Source organism: Mesoplodon mirus, assembly GCF_964341445.2.
Source record: "Mesoplodon mirus genome assembly, chromosome: 1".
NCBI lineage: Eukaryota > Metazoa > Chordata > Mammalia > Artiodactyla > Ziphiidae > Mesoplodon > Mesoplodon mirus.
Window position 1 is genome coordinate 61968725 of NC_138976.1, and position 23390 is coordinate 61992114.

The 23390-nt window shown below is 36.5% G+C and overlaps 1 protein-coding gene across 1 annotated transcript in view; it reads right to left on the minus strand.

The window, feature by feature from the left end:
- The window catches only part of CCDC171 (coiled-coil domain containing 171), a gene marked incomplete at its 3' end in the record, with an annotated part of 345924 nt that overhangs the window by 65713 nt on the left and 256821 nt on the right, over positions 1-23390 (minus strand). The window contains exon 24 of the mRNA XM_082603964.1: positions 14012-14143. Within this exon, the coding sequence (XP_082460090.1) occupies positions 14012-14143 (132 nt within the window). The remainder of the gene's footprint in view (positions 1-14011; positions 14144-23390) is intronic.

Below are 23390 nucleotides of genomic sequence, written 5' to 3' on the forward strand. Positions count from 1 at the left end.
TATTGTTTTAAGGACAAATTGGTTCTAAGGTGCTTTCTGATTTCAACAAAATCAATGAATTTATTTTTTGTACATTATGAAGGAACAAACAATAAGAAATCCAGCAGAGACCATAATTTATTCACAATACCACTGAGCTTAATTAACTGGAAAGAATCCTACCAATCATTTAGTTCTACCCTTGTTTGCAGATGAGACAATCCTATAGATGTCACTGCTGCAGAGCTACCAAGCAGCTCAGGCTCAAACTCCAGATATTTCCCATCTGTATTTCCTGACAGTAACATTTTACATGAAAGGGGATTTTTAACTGCATAACCTTCAAGGCCCACTCAAATGCCACCTCCTCTATGAAGCCTCTCCTAATCTTCCCAGCAAGAATGAATTTCATTCTCCTCTAAAGCGCAGGCTATGGTACTTTATCTATGTCTCTCCTACAGCAATCATTTTTTCCCTCTCATTTCAATCTCAAATTTTATATTCCCTCTAGAAAGATTTTTGAGTCACCCCTGTATCCCAGAGCACAGCACGATGCCTTGTTCTTGGCAGGTGCTCAATACATCATTGGATGATGTTAGCCAAACCCAAATCTATATGATTGAAAGAGCTGACCATTTTATTGTTTAAAGCCACTTTACTGGTTTGAATTGGTCTCTAAATATGCTCAAAAATATATAAAGAACTCATACAACTCAGTAGCATAAAAACAAATATTCCAATAAAAAATGGGCAAAGGATCTGAATAGAATTTTTCCAAAAACACATACAAATGGCCAACAGGCACCTGAAAAGGTACTCAATATCACTAGTCAAGAGGGAAGTGCGAATCAAAGCCACAATGAAATATCACCTCACATCAAATGCTGGTGAGGGTGTGGAGAAAAGGAAACCCTTGTGCACTGTTAGTGGGATTGTAAATTGGTACAGCAACCATGGAAAACAGTATAAAGGTTCCCCCCAAAATGAAAAATGATCCAGCAATTCCACTTCTGGGACCATATCTGAAAGGAACAAAAACACTATGTCAAAGAGATATCTGCACCCCTATGTTCACAGCAGCATTATTTACAATAGCCAAGACATGAAAACAACCTAAGTGTTGAACAACAGATGAATGGATAAAGAAGTCTTTATATATATGTATATATATATGTGTATATATATATATATATATATCAGCCATTAGAAAAACAAAAAGAAACTCCTGCCATTTGTGACAACATGGATGGACCTTGAGGGTAATATGCTAAGTGAAATAAGTCAGACAGAGAAACACAAATACTGTCTGATCTCACTTAAATGAAGAATTTTTTTAAAAACTCAGGAAAAAAGAGATCAGATTTATGGTTACCAGAGGTAGGAGGTGAGGAGAGAGGGGACTAGATGAAGGTAGGGTGGTCAAAAGATACAAACTTCCAGGTGTAAGGTATATAAGTTCTAGGGATGTAATGTACAACATGATGACTATAGTTCACATTGCTGTGTGGTAGATTTGAAAGTTGTCAAGAGAGTAAATCCAAAGTTCTCATCACAAGGAGAAAAACTTTTTTTTTCTTTTTTTTTTTTGTATATGAGATGATGGATGTTAACTAAACTAATTGCTGCAATCGTTTCACAACACTACATGTAAGTCAAATTATACTGTACACCTTAAACTTATACAGTGCTGTATGTCAATTATATCTCAATAAAACTGGAAAAATTAAAAATAAAGCTATAACCAATACAATAAATCAATAAATACTCTCAAATGATATTTCCATTTTCCCTCTAGAATAACTAGAAAACTTTGGCTCAAAGGCCACCCTGGGGTTTCCCTGATGGCGCAGTGGTTAAGAATCCACCTGCCGGGCTTCCCTGGTGGCACAGTGGTTGAGAGTCCGCCTGCCGATGCGGGGGACACGGGTTCATGCCCCGGTTCGGGAAGATCCCACATGCTGCGGAGCGGTTGGGCCCGTGAGCCACAACTACTGAGCCCTCGTCCCACAAGTACTGAAGCCCGCGCGCCTAGAGCCCATGCTCTGCAACAAGAGAAGCCACTGCAATGAGAAGCCCGTGCACTGCAATGAAGAGCAGCCCTCACTCGCCACAACTAGGGAAAGCCTGCGCACAGCAATGAAGACCCAATGCAGCCAAAAATAAATACATAAATAGATTAAAAAACAAAACAACAAAGGCCATCCTGGTTGCTAAGACTCCTCGCTCCCAGTTACCTCGCTCTCCTTACCTAGAGTGTGCCTTGACTCTAGGAAAGCCGGTTTCTTCAGACCCTTCAAGAGTCTGCATTACCTTACCCAGTGGGAACAAATTAGAAGGATATGCAAGAAAAGATAAGCAGTTTATGTGACCAGGAATTTCATCCATTCCGCTTTCAGAATATAAAAAAGAAGGGGCCTTGAAAGAATGTCTCAGGAGACTCCTACGCACATGGAACTGAAACGTGCCTTTAGTTTCCAAACATGATCAGACTTGAGCAAAGTAAAGGCGATTAGAGCCATATCTGATTAGCCTATAACAACACAATTGTTGAAGTCTCTCAGTTTTTAGGGGGCACAAACTACATGATTCCTTTAAGGCTCAAAACATAAAACATAAGATACTAGATATTAAATTCAAATTTCACCCAAGAATACATGCCATGGGTTGAATGTGCCTCACTATAAGAAAAACACGTCTTTCATTGAAGCAGTAACATGTGTTATTTTGGTGGGAAATGTTTTATAATGTTGATACAGTTCCCACAATCCCAATCTGAAACCTCGGAATGAGATGTGTTTTGGAATTTGGGATTTTTCGGATTTTGGAAATATGGAGCATATACCGTATATTAACACTCTAGTTGGGATGTGGGGCAACACAGTCTAATCAAATACATTTTACAGCAAAACCTTGGAATGATCACACTGAGGGGTATAAGCTGAGCCACAGCTCTTCCCAGGCTTTGTCACAAAATTAGTTCAGGTCAAGTTTTGCCTCCGAGTTACCAGTTTTCAGAGCATTTTATTGCTACCTACCACTCAGTGCTAAAGAGAAGTCATTTAACCTCTTCATGTGCTGTAATCAAAAACTTGGTAATAACGTGAGACACCCAAAACTTTCAAAGAATCCCTTCTCACTGATGAAGAATCATAACATTCCTCAACTCACACACACTGTCTTAATAGTAATAATCTTAACTGCTATCTTTTGAGGGCTTTGTGTAAGTCCCCATGCTAAGTGTCTCATATTCTTTTTCTGTTTTTTCCTATGATATAACTTAATAAATATACAAGGTGAAGCTGCATATTTTATTTTAATCTTGATTTCCTTCTCAATTTTAGAAGGATTAAAAACATGGAGTTTCTTCTAAATTTTACATGTTGTAGGTAAATCATTCTACCAGATAATCATTCAACCAAAGACCTAAGGTTTGAGGACTTTTTTAAGCCTTATTTGCAAATATACAACGTGGGCCTCTTTTAAATATGTCACAGATATCACTTAGGCTTATGATATGCCACTTTGCTAAACCTCCTACCACTGGCACAGAACCCAGGAGCTTTCTTCACCTTAGTGCTCTGTTTTCTATGTTGCCCTTTTAATCTTAATGAAGTTATACCAAGTCAGGTTCATTGTGATTAATATGCATTATAAAATATACTCCAGACAAAAATATTGCTCTGCAACACAGAAGCAATGTCATACACTCTACAGAGAAAATCTACCTGGGGTCTGTGGGGTGAAATAGCCCTCACTCAGAAGAGATATTAAGATATTAGTATTTCACAGTTTCCTCAGCGAGTTACTTCTTAAGTTAGTCTTTCCCACAAAAGTTACACCTCTTTTTAATCAGCACTATGAAATTTTTGGCCATTGAAAGAAAAAAAAAGAAGCTACTAGCACTTTACTAGAAGGCTCTGAAACTGAGAAGCATTTAAAGCTTCAAAATTACCCTGTTTCATTGGTGACTTAATATACAGCACTTATACAACCTCAGATAAAATATTTTTTAAACCATGGTTCTGACAACTCCAAGTTTAAGTAAGTGGGGAGAGGAAGATTTACTATAATTTGAAAAGATTTAAGATCACTTTTAGTTCTCTTTTTCAATTCAATCCTCTGTCTATTTCTTTCCCTCTGTCTGTCTGTCTCTACCTACACACACCCCCACCACACACACACATACACTCTTGTGACTGATAATGGTCTGTTTAATAAAACTTAAGGCATCTGTGGAATCATTACAAGAAATTAGTTTTGTACCTAGTTTTAGACTGAATGATTTATTGCATTTCCCTTAATCCTTAAGTTGCATATTCATTGCTGTATTCTCCTCTAAACGCCATCACTTAAATTGTCATGTAGAATAGGGCAGATCAGGGTCAGTTTATATAAGCGGCATCAATCTGAAGAACTTCATTGGTCTTTATTTCAAGGCATTATGCAAAGAAAACTGACATTAAGAGAGCCTTAACTGACAGCAAATGAAATCAATCAGCAAATCACTAAGCCATAATAAACTCACTCAATTTGTAGATAACCCTTCCTTTCCCAGGTCTTCACCTAGGCAGTCAGTTCATCAAACACTGTTTTTTGTCCAAGTAGCTAAAATGAAGAGCAATTCTGTTGTAGCCCTTGAAAGTTCAAGTGCTCACAGGCTTCACTCTCTCAATAATAAGCATTAAAAGGTATTATCGAGTAGGGTTATACTTAAATAGGCTTCAAAAATGAAAAAAAAAAAGATAAAGAAAGATTCATTCTCTCAATAATAAGCATTAAAAGGTATTATCGAGTAGGGTTATACTTAAATAGGCTTCAAAAATGAAAAAAAAAAAGACAGAGAAAGGGTCAAGTTTGAGATTTAGTTTTTGCCTCTTAACATTAATGGCAAAGAAATGATATTCTATCATTCAGGAGCTTTTCTGCTTTGAGGTACCTAGAACCGAAAATTGTAACTAAAAATAAAATGCTCTGTACTTTCATATGTTTTGTGCTTTTGTTTCTTTGTTTTTAACTAGGTGTGTCTCAAACATTTCACATACAGGCAAATATTGTCACCTTTCCAGAGTTGGAATTTGAAGTCCAAAAAAAAAAAAAAATCATATGGTATAAATAAAGGCAACAAAATGAGTTAAAAGGACATATGAAGACAGTAGTAATGCTTGAATTACTTTAAAAAATAATTATTCAAATAGAAGTATATGGTGAACATTCACCAAAGTGTTAGCAATGGCTTTATACTGAGCTGTAAGAAAACACTAGAGTTGTGGAACATTTTGTTCTTTTTATTGCACATGTTGCTACTAAAGTGAAACCTGTATCAAACAGGTCATCAGGGCTTCCCTGGTGGCGCAGTGGTTGAGAGTCCGCCTGCCGATGCAGGGGGCATGGGTTTGTGCCCCGGTCCGGGAGGACCCCACGTGCTGCGGAGAGGCTGGGCCCATGAGCCATGGCCGCTGAGCCTGCGCGTCCAGAGCCTGTGCTCCGCAACAGGAGAGGCCACAGCAGTGAGAGGCCTGCGTACCGCAAAAAAAAAAAAACAAACAAACAAACAAAAAAAAAAAAACAAAAAAAACAGGTCATCAGTCAAAAGTCTCCAAGAGTCAAAACACTCAAACATTCCTCAACGTCCTTAGGTTACTTTTCCTGAAACACAGGCCTGTTTGCCATTCAGTCCAACATAATTTATATTAATTTAGCATTTTACAATATAAAAAGCACCTTATCTCTCTTGATCTCCCCACATTACATTATCTCACCTGATCTCCCCACAACCCCATGAGTGAAAGCAAGACAGGCTTCACCACCTCCATTTAAAGATGAGGAAATAGGGGGCTCAGGGCTGTTGAGTGACCTGCCAAGATGGTTACATTACAGAGCCGGGACTTCAATCCAGGCATTCTGACTCTCCACGTAGGCTTTCTCCAATACTACATTGCTTGCCTCTTCCCCAGCAGACAGTTATTTTCTCTTCCAAATTCCCATTCTGATCAACATAACGTTTCCAGCAAACTCAGTGACATTCAGAAAATTGCACAGATTCATGGTTGCCAACTCCTCCATCATCTGATTTACTTGCTTTTCTTTTAGAAGGGCAAAAATCTCATCCTGAGATTGAAAACTAAGCGAGTCTACACCTGATCAAGGAATGTTTACAAGCCAAATATTTAAAGGAAAATAATTTTAAAACTACCTATTAGTGCTGTTTAATTTCCAAAGTTTTTTCATCCATGTCATGTGATCCTCACAACTGCCCCAAGATGCAGCAGGGCAAGTATCATCATCTTCATGTTACAGATGACAAGGTGATGCACCAGAAGAATTAAGGGCCGAAAGCTCACAGACAGTGATTCTAGGATAAAACTCCAGTTGCACTCAGCACCACAAGGATGATAATTCATATTCATCCTTCACAAGAAAGGACAATGTTGTTTTCCATGAGAAAAAGACAAGACAACAACTGGATAAAATAATGAGAATTCCTGTTACCTGTGTAATTTGTGTCTACGGGTAAAGGATTCCATCTTTTCTGTGGCTAATCCTATTACTTTCTGGTAAAGTTGTATAACCTCTTCAACCTTCTGTGATAGTGACTCTGCTATGAATTTATTTTCTTCCAAATTATTCTTCCTTATAATAAACAAAGGAAGAAATGATTTGTAAAAACTAGAAAAAACAAGACTTTATTTTAAATAATTCCTACCAGATTTTACTTAGTGTCAGTTCAGATCACTGATGCCAGGTCACTCCCACAGGGAATAATTCGTGAATATTTTCAGCTGAGTTAAGGAGTAGGGAGTCACTAGATTCCTCAGTATAAGATTCTGTGTAGCAGAAGCTTTATACAGATGCATTTCCTTGCCCTCATATGTCATCCTGTCATTTTCAAAAGGCAAAGAGAGATTAAAGTCCCAACAGGACAAGAAACAGAACAAAACTGTTGTTTCAGACCACCACTAACCTGAAATAAAACCCATGATCCAAGATATAAAATGTCCTATCAGCTAAACATTTAAAAAAAACTTTTTAGCACTCCTAGCCTTAACAGATTTTTTCTTTTTTAGAAATCTTAGCTATCACTTAATGCCCAAGATTATGTTTTAACAACAGATACAAAGAAAAATACGGGTTTTTTTTTTTTTTACAACAAGTCTTTTGAAATAAAATATGGGGATTAAGAAAATAATGGTAGCATATATCACCTGGTAAAATATCTGGACCAAAAAGCATAATTCTACATTTTTATTCTCAAGATTCTGCCCTAGGGCTCCCCTGGTGGCGCAGTGGTTGAGAGTCCGCCTGCTGATGCAGGGGACGCGGGTTCGTGCCCCGGTCCGGGAGGATCCCACGTGCCGCGGAGCGGCTGGGCCCGTGAGCCGTGGTTGCTGAGCCTGCGTGTCCGGAGCCTGTGCTCCGCAACGGGGGAGGCCGCAGCAGTGGGAAGCCCACGTAACGCAAAAAAAAAAAAAAAAAAAAAAAAGATTCTGCCCTAAAATTCTGTTTGATGCGCCCCCCTACGCCCTCCACCACCACCATCATCACCACCAAAAAAAGAGAAAAAATGCAAATCAAATAGGCAGAGGAAGGGAAGGGAGGAGGAAGGGAGGCAGGGAGGGTGAGAGGACTTAGGTGATAATACCAGAACTGCTCTAATAACGACTGATGGGCGAGGCTAAATTTCTAGCAAAGTCTTCCTGGTCAATGGAAACTAAAACGTCCTGAAACCTTAGGAGAAGATACAGATTCAGGACAACAAGGTGTAACTCACAGTGACTATAAATCAATGTTTAAATGCTATTATGCTATTATTTAATCACTGTTGTCCCAATTTGCAACACACCCTAAAATTAGTCCTTCTGTACACATTAACATCTTACTTCTCTTTATATTTTGTTTTATTTAGCATTGCTCACAGCTCTAGTACCAGCAAGTTTTGAAGAAACTTAATGTATGCTTGTGTATTATCAAATCTTCAGAGTAGAGTTCTAAAATTTTAACTAGCAAATAACAAAAATATTTTCTCTGACAACATTACTTCAGGAAGTGCCATTTATTCTTCCTGGTGTCAACATGAAAAACAAATGCACTAATTCTTATATTCATCCTTGAGGTAAGCCTCAAATTCTGGACATTTAGATTCCTCATTGGCACAATTTTTGTTCTGTGGAACTGGAGATTACAGCTGTCAAGCAGCTAGATGAGACAAAGGATGGCATTTTTCCATCAAAATATCTTTATTCTCAGATGAACTATATGATTTTTCCAGCTAATTGTTTTCCCCTAATAAACAGGTCTTCCCTGGGAAGCACTTTCCAGCCTTTGAAAAAGGTAGCATTTCAACATTCTCTTTGAGGCCACAACTGAATTCTAAAATCATTTTATGTTTTTTAATTTAAAAGATATTTTGATTTATGAATTTAAGGAGAATTGCAGGGTTTCCTTGGTGGCGCAGTGGTTGAGAGTCCGCCTGCCAATGCAGGGGACACGGGTTCGTGCCCCGGTACGGGAAGATCCCACATGCCGCGGAGCGGCTGGGCCTGTGAGCCATGGCTGCTGAGCCTGCGCGTCCGGAGCCTGTGCTCCGCAATGGGAGAGGCCACAACAGTGAGAGGCCGCGTACCGCAAAAAAAAAAAAAAGAGAGAGAGAGAATTGCACACTCATTGATAACAACTTTAGATAACCCCAAAATCTTCTCGATCCCTTATTACAAAAATGACCCCACTTACCAAAAAGGTCAGATTTCCAATAATGTCAAACATTCAAATCACAGTCATGGACCCAGAAATAAATGAAAAGGAATATCTATGAGACATACAGCTGTCACAAAATATATTCTCTTTACTTCACCATGGAGACTCTTAGACTAAACCCTGACAACTCTGTAAATTAGGAACCCAGTGAGAATGGACATCTGAAAATAAGGGAAGACCTGAACTATAAAAAGAAGGTAAAACTTTCTTTTAGTATCAGAAAATAAAGAACCATACTTTAAAAAGGAAACTAAAGAACTAACAGAAGTCATCTAGTCTTTCAGGGACAACTGGGCAATTTTACATATTTAGTATTCTACATATTTAGCAGTATTTCCATTTAAAATGGCTAATTTTCATGTTTTAAAAAATAATCAGAGATCTGAAAATTCACTTATGGGGATGGAATAACTTGAAGAAGAAAATATCTACATAATACAAGATTTCAAGTAAAATTGCCTAACATTTCTTTAACTTCTAACTATGCCCAAATGAAGACATTTCTTATACAACAATTAGAAGGCTGCTGCATTAAGCAGTGTAACTGGGAACACATGTGAAAAATTATTAAGAGTGATTCTTGATATTTTTATTCCCTGACAGTTTAGGTACTTAGGTACAAGGTATTTGTTCCTTCTCTATATTAAAAAAAAAAAATCCCTTCAAGATGCCCTTTTATGATTTAACTTTATAAATACAACAAAATAGCTGGAAGAAATTTCTATGCCTGGAAAATAAGTTAAATGTAAAAAAACATGGTATCCCAAAAGTTGCGGGTATAACACATAACAAACAACCACACCAAGTAAGGACTTTGTAATAACATGGTAGGTTACGGGTGATTAAAGGATTACTGGATTTACGGTAAAGACTCTTGTTTAAAATCTTCATAAATAAATGGTTTCACAATGAAGCCTTTCTAATGAAGTGTTTATAAACATATATTTATAAAATATACTACATTTCCAGAGGTATAGTTATTGTGCACTAAGCCTTAAACACTTTTATGAGATGGTTCGGGGGACTTTTCCTTTTAAATGAAGTGGGTTTAGAAGTTAAAAAAAAAAATTGATCCCAAGTCTCTTAAAGGCGTGCACAACTTAGGCACAGCAGCTTCCTAAGGCACCTTGACCAGTGTCTGAAATCAAGTATTAATTCACCCATACATACTGAGGGCCTCTTCTATGTGAGGCAGGGTTCTGAGCTCTGATGATGCAGCAGTGAACAAAACCAAGTTCCTGGTCTCATGACCTTCCATGTTAGTGGAGAGCTAATAAATAGTGAGTGTTTACAATGTACCTGTCACTATTCTAAGCACTTCAGGTGGATTAACCCACTCAATAGTCACACTTAGTTAGAAACTTCTATTATTTTCATTTTATAGATGAAGAGGCTGAAATACACAGTTTAAGTAATTTTCCCCATTAATCTCTTTTGGATTTCTATTCTCGCTATGATCTCCTCACAAACGAAATTGTATTTTATAGAGACCCTACCTTTATTCTTTTTTCCTCTCAGCTACCCTAAAACACACACACACACACACACACACAAAAAAACACTATGCCATGGTTTACAAAAGGCAGAAAGGCATGATTAAAAGAATGAATGGACCAGTCACCCTACTCACTGGATATGTGACCTTTAGCAATTTACGTCATCTCAGTAAACTTCAGCTTCTTCCTTTGTGAAATAGATAAAAGCAGAGCACCTATTATTCATAGGGATGTTGCAGGGATTAAATGAGAGAGTAAATGTAAGGTGCTTAGCACAGTAACTGGTATAGAATAAGCACTCAATAATATCAATATTGATATTGTTCTGTGTTGTTTATTGTTGAATGGGAATGGAGGCACAAACATTTATTGGATGCCTGCTAATATTTTCCAGATATTAAAAGCATCACATATCATAATTATTGAAAAAACACACTTCAAAGTATAAGACGATGAGTAACAGGTATCTTTATAAAGTATGGGCAGAATATTTTTTCTTACAAAGTCCTCTGCATTCACACTGTACTGGGCTTTTCAGCTAAAGCTAACTTGTCTAATCTAGGTGTTTTATTTTTTTCCAGTATCCTAGTAGACTAATATGCTGTTATTTAGGAGATAAAAGCCCAGGTATAATAGTTCTAAACTTGCCATAGGAGCTTAAACAGGGGTTACGTTGGCGACATGGCCTCAGCGGAACATCAAGTAACGAGGAAAAGTAAATAGGGAGCTACAGTTGATCTTAATCAAAATTATTTGAAGCTTTTGAAGAAACAAGAAAGACTGAAGAAAACAAATGGAAAGATATAGAGAAAAGATTCTAAGTAACCATTTCTTTAAAAACAAAACCACCCACACACACCCCTCAAAAGTAATAAAATCAAGCTACTGTTGCTTACTTCATCTTTACAATGTTTCCCATACTGGTCACAGTAATAAGAGCCACCATGCGCTGTCTGCTTTCTTTGTGCTGGGCACTGTGCTCTCTGCTTTACATGCATTGCCTCATTCAAACTTACTACAAGCCTGAGAAACTGTTAGCATTACACTTTGTTGTAGATAAGGAAATCAGGGTTAAAAGCTAGCAGATCGCAGAGACTAGATGAACTGAATTATCTCCTGTAGAAGTCAGTCACATGCTCTTCTGGGTACAGAGAGATAAGGTAATCCACTCATCCTCTTCAACTTTCAGTCATGCTCATTGGTCTTCCTTCCATCAAGGATTATACCTATAATAAAGCTTGCCCCTTTGGGAAAGACAGACAGTGGCTGTCTAGGAAAACTTCAGCTCCTACCGCTCTAAATGATGGTTGTATATGTTGGCCAAATAATTCAGACACTACCACATCCTGCATAGTGGTCCTCCCCTCATCATAATCGAAAGCTGTGCACGCTTTGAGTAGTCTGCTTCATCAGCACACAGCACAAAGTTAAACAAATACTGAATTCCTAAATATGTAGCCACACTTAGCATAAATATATATATTTACAAACTGCAAAAAGGTGAAAAGTAGAGTTCTATAATATTAGCCCATCAAATGGAAACACAATTTTGTATCTGTGAATTTGTCCACAATACAGCATAAACTATGACCTACATCATACACAGATGCATAATGTATACTTTGTAAATGGAAGAAAAACTCCACTGTAGATTTCAAAGGTTTCACTCTTACCATTTAACACAGGCATCTAGATTTTTACTGTCAGATTTTACCAGTTCAGGCTTTGCAGTCAAATACACCCAGACTTAAACCCAGACTCTAGGCCTTACCATTTACTTGCTGTTGATCTGAGGAGAGTTACCTGCTATAGTTGTTGTTTTCAATTGTAAAATGGAAATAATGCCATCTATTTGACAGGTCCATTGTGAGAATTAACTGAGATCATTTATTTAAACAGCTAAGCATGATACCTGTTACACAGTAAGTGCTCACTAAAATGGCACTTATAATAATAATAATAATTATTATTATTATAGTTATTATTATAATTAAGGTCTTCAATTAATACAGTGCCTTTCTTCTCAAAGTACTCCATATCACCAATTGTGTCCCTGTGTGTGTGTGTGTGTGTGTGTGTGTGTGTGTGTGTGTGTCAAACACTATTAGGGCCCAAATCATGTGCTCTTCTCTGCACAGGATACTAAACCAAAACATATATTACTAAACTACAATGCATGTTACAGCACGTCAATACAAAATTTACCCAAGTGTTTAGGTATCTGGCAACCCACATAACTATTTTTATTAGAACTTGGAAAAGATAGTAGTTTAAAATACAAGTCCATCCATTTCCTTCCTGTTATTCACAGATGTCAGAACTCTATAGAGTTCATGCTTTGCCTCAAAAAATGGCATTCCTAAGAAGCAGTCTCTTTCCAAATCACCACAATCTAGAGTTTGGGGGAAGTCTTTATTTGTGAATTATGACAAGTACTAAGCCCTGTGAGATTCCAAATTAAGATAACCAAGCAAAGGATTACTTTATAACCACTAGAAAAATCTCAAATCATATTGTACTTAAATATAATCAAATTTTAAATGTACATCTTAATCTTGTACTAAATAATGGTACAGTGTTCTAGCCTGTAACTGAAAATAAAAATGCCTTATGCTTCATTTTACAATTACATATGTTTTAGATATATTGGTGGACAATCTAATGAAAGGAACAACATGCATTTTTTCTTCGTTGAGCACTAATTTGAGTACTAATAACAAATTAAATTAGGGTATGGAGCATGTAGGAAAAAATTAACATAGCCTCACTTGGACTGACGTTAATTTTGTACGAAGCTAAAATTTTACAGGGTCATAAACTGAAGAATGAAAAAAGTTTATCTTAAACCTCAAAATGTGAAAGGGACTGAGTTTTAAGAGATATTTCTCTTAAATATGTTGAAAAATCTAGGGTGCTATTGAACAAGGACAACCTCTTTTGAATTACCAGGTTCCCTATAGTTTACACAATCTCGATAGATTTTTCTAATAAAGAAATTGGGCATTAAAGGGAGAATAAAATACATACTAAATTTTGTTTGTCTGATTAAAAAATATTTTTAATCCTAAGGAGAAAAATGATCACAATAACCTAATAGTAACCTAGAATCGAAAGCTAGCTGCAGCATCTGAAAATAAATGTTTTTGAAAATAAATATCTTTATTAAGTTTATTTTAAAGTTATTTGAGGTTTTATGATTTGGTGCTTTGAGCTTTATAAATGAAATAACCCAGCTGGCACATATAACGAAGTTCACTAAAACTAAACATTGAAGTATAAGATACTTTTCAATGCAAAGTGCAGCTAGGTTCTAGATTTGCTGAAATTAAATTGCCACCTGAGAAATGTTGGATATACTTTGGAATTAACACTGAAAAATATCAAGTATCTATCCTGATAATTTTATCTAAAGTGATTTATTGTAAAACAATAAGAGCTACAAATTCAGACTAGCTTAAAGAGATAACAGCCTAGCATCTTATTGTCCTCTGCTGCCCAAAAAGTATGTTCTTTTGATACAGTACTTAGCTATAAACCGCATGTTTTTCCTTGGTAAAAAATAAAAAACTTTTCTGGATTATTTAACTGGCTAGTTCTAGGCTTTAAAGAAAAAAACACAATTATTTGTGAAATATAGTGTTACATGACGGAAGAAAAATGAGGAAAAATTATTTGCATCTCCTTCAAGTTACTGTGACAATACTTTGAGGCTTCTATTCTCCGCAGTTAATGCAATTTCTTTTTCTACGTGTCTCGGTAGCAAACAATGTAATTTAGACTCTAACCTGGCACGCTACAACCTCTGGCCCACCCTTGAGCCCCTCCATTGCAAAGGTCTCCAGGTGCAGTCTGGGTAGCTGCAGGGTGAAGTCATTCCTACTTGCCGCAGTCCGTGACAGCGAGATCTGATCTCTGACCTAAAGGGAAAAAAATAGCATCAATGGTAATTCCCCTTCAGACACATTAACTGGGATGAACTAGGTCCCCTTGAGCCCACTGAGTGGACTTGCATTGATCGCTGGACCTGAAATCCATGAATAAATTTAGGACTAATTGATTTTTCGTTGCAAATAAATCTCTAATTCAGAGTACTGGGGGAGAATGTTAAGAAGAAAAAGCATCCTCCTGCTTGAAATGAGGGAGGGAAGGAGAGTCGCTAGAGCTCTTCTGATCAAGAGGTTTTGAATTATTTTTTCACTGTTCCACCCTCAGAAGAAAAAGGAAAGGAAAAAACATCCACAAAATCAAAAATAAACAGTAATCTCCTACTTATTCTCACTTTCTTAATAACATGTTTAATTTAACTGGTATTAACTGATATATATTAAACAAGATAGTTATTAGGTACTAGGTCTTTGAAAAGAAAACTTCAATATGTACTCTAGAATAAAAACAAATATGCTCAACACACAAGGAGACTTAAAAATATACTAGCAAGAGGTCTGCTTGCCCTCTTTACTCTAAATTAAACTTGAAGCTTAATGATTAAATACATATAAACCAACTTGGTCACACAACTTCTAAATAAGATAATGGATAAAATTAGTAGTGTTTGTACCATATTTTAAGTATTCAGTAAGGTAACAATACAAACACATCACAGATATAGAGAATTGGAGAAACACCAATTCTCTAGCTAGCCTCTACATCACATGCAGTTGATATTACACTGCCACCTTCTGGACAAATGAGAAATACTCACTATATAATATAAACAGATACAAGAAAATGCTCAGAAACATGTATTTTCATTTTTAATTTCCAAACTTAGTAAAAGCCTCAAAAATTCCACAGTTTAGTTTTCTTTTAAGACCAGTGATCTCTCATCTTCAATCATACAGTTTAATGATAGCAGTTTTCATATGTATACATATTTCCTAACTTTCCTTATACCTGAATAGGTTTTAAAAAATTATTTCTTTGACACCATATATTTGATAAATAGTATACAATTAGCTTAAAACCACAGGACAAAATGAGTTTTTATGAGGTAGCAAAGGTCAAGAATGGGGAGAACTATCATTGCTCAAATAAATGTATTTATATCTCTAGTTTTACCTGAGCAATTTCATATGTAACTTGGCAATAATATATGATAGAAATCCCAACCTTCATTTTTCTATTCCAGCTTGTAAAACTGTTTGAATTATTTCTTACTTTATGAATGAACTATCATACTACATAGGGTTTCCTTAAATCAGCAAACATGTGCAAATACATGATGACATCTTTCATCATTCGTGCTAATCTAAGTTATAAAAATCCTTATACTCTCAAGTTGAGCTGAAGAATTTCTGTCAATAAGTGAATGTCAAAGTGTATGCTGTAAAACATACACTATAATGCAATTTCTATAACAGTGTGAGTATGATATTCACGCCGGAGTCCTAATTCAGAATGTATATTTATCTGTAACAAACATTCTCCAGGCTTCAGTTAAGATGAGAATGCTTTTAACTCACTTAACAAAATAAAGCAAAGACATTTGTGAAATATGATTTAGGTTTTATATCTTATATGTATGGACACCTTCTCTTGCCTTTTTTTTTTTTTGTCACCAATGTGCACTCAGATAAAAGAAAACATTAATGTGGATTAAGGTACTGAGAATTTATCAACATCAAACCACTAGTGTTTTGCCTTCTACCCTTCTGAACAACAGTCAATAGATCTAAATATTTTACTGCACCCTGGCCAATTCATTGTTTGATGTTTAAAAACTCACCCAGAATCAAAGAAAATTTATTAAATTTGAGCCCCCAAATGAGATACTATTAGCTTTGAAAGTCAAGTTTAACTGCGATATTGATGATTCTCTTTTTTCTGTGACAAAATTCACTAGGGAAATCCTGGATGTCAAAGTACAAAAGCAGATTGCTAATATGGGCAAGGGTGGGGGCGGGGGGGAGGCTATGAGCAATGTAGGTATAATCCACAACACACTCCAAGCACTGGAGGTCCTTTAACCTGATTAATATCAGGCACCATACTTCATCTGTGAAGTCTGACATACAGGAACACTAAGCCGCATTTTATATTCTCTAAATAAACTTTCTGAACAACATTAAGCCGGGGCATCTGGCATTTAAAACTGTGATTTATTGTCAAATTAACATTTTCACTACAACATTATTTAATTTGCCAAATGAAATAATTCTTTGTATTTGTATTAGATAAGGAAAAACCTCAAATGCAGTTGTATTGCTAAACCTAATGATGGGCATCATAATTATAACATTATTTGAATAACATGCATGTGTTAAACTATCATTAAATTATAAATTATCTGTTGAATGTTGGCAGTGCCATCAAGAGATGGTGCCCCATGATATAATATCACAAATATTTCTACTAAAATTTAAGAATTTTTTCCCACTTTGAAATTAAATCAAAACTTTGAAAATAGGCATCTAAAATAGTCTCCAAATATTTCAAGGAAAAGGATTTTTTTAAGTCTTGATAAAGGACTGTCCAAGAATTCTTCTATTTTAATGGAAAAAGGGAGTGAAAGCATCATGTTGAAAGAATACAAAACAGTGACACTAGGACAAGTGAAAATATAACGATGCAGCAAAGAGCAGCAAGGAAAGGTGACAGAGAACAGGAAAAATAAAGGGCGAAAAGGGGAGACTGTTCAGAAAGAATGCAAAAGGCAAGTCTCAATATCAGTGTGTGAACAAGGATAAGAGGGAAGAGATTCAACACAGAACAGTACGTAAAAAGACTCTCACCTTGTTTCATTAAATTAGTTCATAAGAAAAATAGAACAGCAGGCTGAGAACAAAGTGACTAAGAGCAGAAAAGAGATAAGTGGGATTTCTTTAGGAAATGCTGCCCACTGGATAAAAAAATGGTCCTTCAAAAATGAGAATTTAAAGTAAATTTCTTTACTGTCAAAAAAATTTTGAAGTAACAATATTAGGACAATAAAATTATTTTTCTTCCTACTCTTCCTAGGGAAAAGTAGGTTCACCTTTTAAAATAAAGATTTCAGTGTGAATTTAGGATTAGAACAACCATCATCGCCTGTCTATGGATTAAATTATAATTTCAAATTAATCTGAAATTATAATTTCAAAAGCCAACATTTAACTCTGCTACAGTACATCCTTATTCATTCTATCATTCAGATGCTATACCCTTTTTACTCTGATTTATTTATATATGTGAGCAACAAATTATATATTTTTTTCTACTTTAAAATAGCTAACAGTTCATTTTAACATATAATAAAAATGTTCAAAGAATTACACAATATAAATCTCAACTGTAAAATTGTATACATTTTTATAACATTCTATAAAAACTGTACAATTTCATATTTTGATAAAGAATAAAGAAAAGCATACCTATATTACTCCACCCTAAATTTCTGATTTTTAGAAAGAGCAGTTTACTTTCTCCCTTTTGTATTACATACTTTCAGAAAGCAGATATTTCTCAAAGATAATGCCGTAAGAAACAAGAAAAACAGAGGCATATAGCAAAAATTAAAAAAAGAAACTTTTTAAGAAGCCAAAACATCATTATGAAATATTTATTTTATTGTAACAATCCAGTTCCAGGTTTAAGTGATTCTTAAGATCCATACTGTACTGTTCCTATTCCTCTGATTAGCGTTTTCTCACAAGCCACCAATCTCTCCTAATCTTCTGTACTGCTACCAAAACACACAAAAAACTATTTCTGCTAGATACATCAACTATGAAATTAAACTAGTCATTTTTAGAAAAACTGCTCAACTCTCAAAATATGACCTGTATCTTTTATCATGCACAGTTATAAAGCCCTCTGCACCCAATGTTCCAATTAATTTTTAAAAAATTCATGAAATATGGTACTAGTTGTGTTTTTACCAATAGGATACCCAGGACGAAGCAGTGAGGGTTTTGATAAAAACTCAGATACATTTGAGAACACGTGTAAGAAGATGTACACAATGCCTGAATCTTGAATGCCTGGGAAAAGCGACTGATAATCGGATTTTTATATCATACTCCTGACCTGCCTAAAATTTTATTCATTCCAATCTATTATGGCCCCCAATATTTCAAAATAAACCTCTTTTTTACCAGAGAGATTTCCATCATACACAGATCCCAACGATATTTCCTGTAACTTCCACTTTTATCATCCTGTGTTCAGGTTTTACTATGCTTCCATTCCCTGCCTTCCTTTGTCCTACTTCCTCCTCTGTACTTCCTTCCACTTCCATTGATTCCTTATTGCTTTCCCTTCTCTCTTTATTCTAGTTTTCACCCTATACACTAGAGCAGCCTAGGCATTATTTTTCACCCTATGCACTAGAGTGCAGAGTGCAGTTGGCACACTACAGCCCAGGGACCAAATCCAGACCACCGCCTGTTGTTGTATATAAAGTTTTATTGGAACACAGCCACACCCACTCACTTAGCTAATGTCTTTGGCTGCTTTCCTGCTATGAGGATAGAGTTGAATAGTTGAGACAGAGACCATATGGTCCACAAAGCCTAAAATATTTACTATCTGGCCCTTTAGAGAAAATGTCGGTCATCCCCTGCCTCAGAGGTATAGAAGGAAAGACTATATTTTTCACCATCTATAGATTTTTTTTTTAAATGACCACATCTCATCAGAGAATGTATGAACAATTTCTAGTGAGTAAACCTTATATCACTAACACAGGGTGCCAGCTCACAGATACTTCTGGCTCCTTCTTTCAAGTTTTACATAGTCCAGTATACAACTTGACTGGGTCTAACTTTCCTGGCCCAATGACTGATCACCACTCTAACACCTAAACAACAGAAAAGTTGGCTAAACAAGTAGTATAGGCATACTGGAGAGCCTTTTATAAATACAGAGAGAAGGGAATCCACCAGAGTTAACTATATACTCTGCAATAACACTAGCAGCAGAAAACACCCTTTGCATACAGAGGTTCTTAGTAAGCATGTGATCAAATAAGAACATCATTCCAAACTCGCAAATTCTACAAGGCAGTAGGAAAGAGAGGACAACAAAAAGATATTTAGACAGTTCCAGCACCCTGGTGTGTGCCCAGTGACAGAAGCAGGGATTAAAGCATGTCAACGCAATGCAAATGACATTCACAAAATGGACAGTTACAACTAAATGGATATTTCCCTCTTTTACCTTTTCCTTAACTAATTAATTCATGAAATGGATAGAGTACAGTACTATTCTTATTAGTGACAATACCACTAGCACTTCCAAAAGTACTTCATACTTTTCAGGGTACTCACCACACTACCTCACTTCATTCTGTCATCCACCTTGTGAAAGAGCTACTGCCATCCCTAGTATGAGGATACTGTGTCCAGTGCTCCTAGCAACAAATAATAATGCCTCTAAATATCCACAATTAACAGTTAATAGATGAGGAAATTGCTCAAGATTTTGGTACTCCTTCCATTTCCCTACCTAAAAAGCAGCACTATCTTATTTTTCCTTTCCTTTGTCCCTTGTCTGGCAAGCTAGCAAAAATGTGTGTCATATAAGTAGTTTTGTGATAAGCAGTGGAGACTATTATTGAAACATCCTTATTTTCCTCAGTAGTTTCATTGGACCTGTGGGCATTTTCATTCATTCATGTTTTTTCTCCCCCACCCGTCTTCCCTGCTCTCTCTCTCTCTCTCTCTCACACACACACACACACACAGACACACACACAATTATCATACTGGGAGACAAGTATCTGTGCAGCAATCATCCTTATACAATGGCCATAATCTCACAGAGAAGATCCCCAAACTATGAGGTTCCAAGATGTGTGCAACAGTTCTAGCTGTGCTCCACACCTGCAGGCAGGAGACCTTGGCACTCACAGCAGGAGCAGGCATTCCACTGGTGCTGCAGCAGGCACAGAAACCCCTCACTTGAAAAGAAGGAAGTGAGAAACTAGACTTATTTTGCTGGCAGGTTATTTAACTTAGCCTACAACTCTGGAGCAGAGCCAGAACTCTCCAATGACGGCCTGCTGCTGTCGCCAGAAAAAAGGGCAAAATCCACCACTACCACAAACACCCCACACATTATAGTTTCATCCCAATTATGGAACTAAAAAACTGATGTTTTGAATCAAATTATCAAGCTGGCTACATCCCAATTAAGGATGTGAAAAACTGAACCCTCAAATCAAATTATCAAGCTGGAAAAATAGAGTGATTTAATCATGGACATCTTATAAAGGCACTAGACAGCATGATAAATCTGTGGTGTAGGTTATATACCATAGAATGCCCCTCATAAATAGATTACTGTGACCTTGAGTTATTTAAACAAACACAAAACCCATATTCAAGAATAGAGAAATGTATTTATGAATTGCTACAGTTCTCCACACAAAGATATTTTCTTTCCTAGGGTAAATTATTTCAAAGGGTAAAGACAGACGCACACTGAAATTAGTTATTTAGATGTGTTTAAGCTAAAAACTGGTAAGCACACGTACACGAAATTCTGTGGTCTCATCTTTGGTCTGTCAAGGTTTTTAAATCCCTCTTGAGCTGGAGTACCATTTTTAGCTTGGCTAGGTCAGAATGACACTGAACAATATGAATGATGACACACAAGACAGCTATATGGAAGAGTTGTCATCAGCAAGCCAGCTGTGCTAACACCTGTATGTCCTGCACAGCTGATCTTCAGAACCAGGATCAAGAAACTGAGAATGGAAAGGGGCTCAAAGATCATAAGTAACAGTTAGGGAGTCATTAATAAGTCACTTAAAGCTGGGTTATTAGAGGCAGATGACCATGTTTCAGCTTTAAAATAACTGTCAGTTTCATTAATTAAAAATTATTCTGTGGTCTTTGTATTCCTTGTAAATGCATTGAAAATTAAAAATCAAAGTTAACTATGTATTACCAAATACTGTCATTAACCATTTTTTAAGGTAAGATTATAAAATCACATTTAAAGATTTGGCTATTTAGAGTCTCCACCTGTCAGATTCTATTTGACTCTATTTATTCCAGAATCCACTCTAACAATAGAAGTAATCATCTTTCTACTTCATAGGAGTTAAACTAGCTATTACCTATAAATTTGTTGTTAGCATACCTCTCTCTCCTAGGGACATCCTTATAATTGAATCTAGGCTTTCTCCTCTAGATCTTGATTAGGCAAAGTAAATACATATGCTATTTTTACCAATCAAAAAATAAAGACAGGGGCTTCCCTGGTGGCGCAGTGGTTGAGAGTCTGCCTGCCGATGCAGGGGGCACAGGTTCGTGCCCCGGTCCAGGAAGATCCCACATGCTGCGGAGCAGCTGGGCCCGTGAGCCATGGCCGCTGAGCCTGCGCGTCCGGAGCCTGTGCTCCGCAACGGGAGAGGCCACAACAGTGAGAGGCCCGCGTACCGCAAAAAAAATAAAGTAAAATAAAATAAAATAAAAAAAAGACAGTATCAGCAAGACTTCCACTGGAATCTAGAGGTGGCTTTAGTTATGTTTAGAGACTGGGTGATGGTAAAAGTTGGACTCATTTAACAAACATTCATTAAGTGCCTACTGGGTACCAGGCACTGTGATAGATGCTGAGGATATAAAAATTAAGGAGACAGAATTCCATCCCTCAAGGACTTCAAACTCTAGTGCATAATTAATCTCTCAAAATGTATTTCCTAGCCTCCCATTTATCTATAACGTCTTGTTTCTCCTGTCAATTGCTATACCACCTTTCTTTGCCAGAGAGGATTATGTTAATCAATCTCAAACCTTTACCTTTAGCCCTGACTTTTCCCCTGAGGTCCTGACTCACATATCCTGCTGATCACTCCATATTACCTTAAACTCAGTATTTCCAAAACAAAACTCATCATTGTCTCCCTTTTTCTCCCTAACAAAAAGGAAAAAGAAAAGAAAAGAAAAAAAAAAAAAAAAGCCTGCTCTTCTCTTTGTTTTCCCAACATCAGTTAATCACACTGCCCATCTTGGGAGTCATCCTCCCCTGCCTTTCACATCCCCATGAGCCATTTTACTAAATAAGCTTCATATCCTTTCTTCTGACACCACCAATCATCACTCTCCTGGTCCAAACCTTCACCAGCACTCATCTAGCCTACAGAATCACAGTTCTTAGAAACCACCTTCATTACTCAGTATTTCCAGTCTGCAGATGTGCCCCCTAGAGCCCCAGTTCAGTTCAGAAATCTGACCACATCACTCCTAAGCTTAAACCCTAGTTTAGTCTCACTTTCTCCATAATAAAATCCAAGATTCTTAAAACAGCCAAAAAAAAAAGTTATTCCATGACCTGGCTGCCACCTGCCTCATTCAGCAATCTCCTTGCACTTAATACTGAATTGAGGCTATTTGGCTATTCATGCTTCCATGCACTTGCACATGCTACTCTCTCTGCTGGAATGCCTTTCCCATCTTTCCTCATACTTCAAACCCCTTCTAGGCTTTAATTTTCTTCTAAGAAATTTCCAGCCAACCCTGGGGTTTTCTAAGCATGCCTCATAGATGAATAACCCTATCTAAATGGATATGGGACTGCATCTTATGGATGCATATTTACCATAGTATACTGGAATTATCTGTGTCTCTACCTTGAAGAAAGGGACTATGAGATATATACCTACCTACATACATACATACATACATACATACATACATACATATATATAATGTTGTTGTTGTTGTTGTTTGTGTGTTTGTTTCCCCAAAGGCTGGAACAGTTTCTGGCCCATAATGTACATTCAAAAAGCATTTGTAGGACTTAACTATTTACAGTAAATATTGTGTTTTATGTTGGATTAGAGGTTTTAAGTGACTTCATTGTACAAGCAAATCCAAGAGCGTCATCAAAAACCCCTGTAACTTCCTAGTCATTGGTCTAGTGTCACTTCAGCCTTATAAGTTTACAGGATTTATACATGGAGGTATTCTAATCTTCTGAGGTTTCAAGATCATGACTTCCTGTTTTATCTTTTAGTCATCTCATTGAAAAGGCATCTGACACTTCTCATAAATGTTCAGAGGTAATTTTAAAGTTCATAGTATGCTATGATCATACATAGGAAACACTTTAGTTAATCCTTCCAAACTCAAGCAATCTCTAAAAGCCTCAAGAATCCAGCCATTCTGCTAATTCAAAAATAATTTTAAAAAGACTACAAAAAATATTCAGATTCTTCCCCACATTCCAACTTTACCA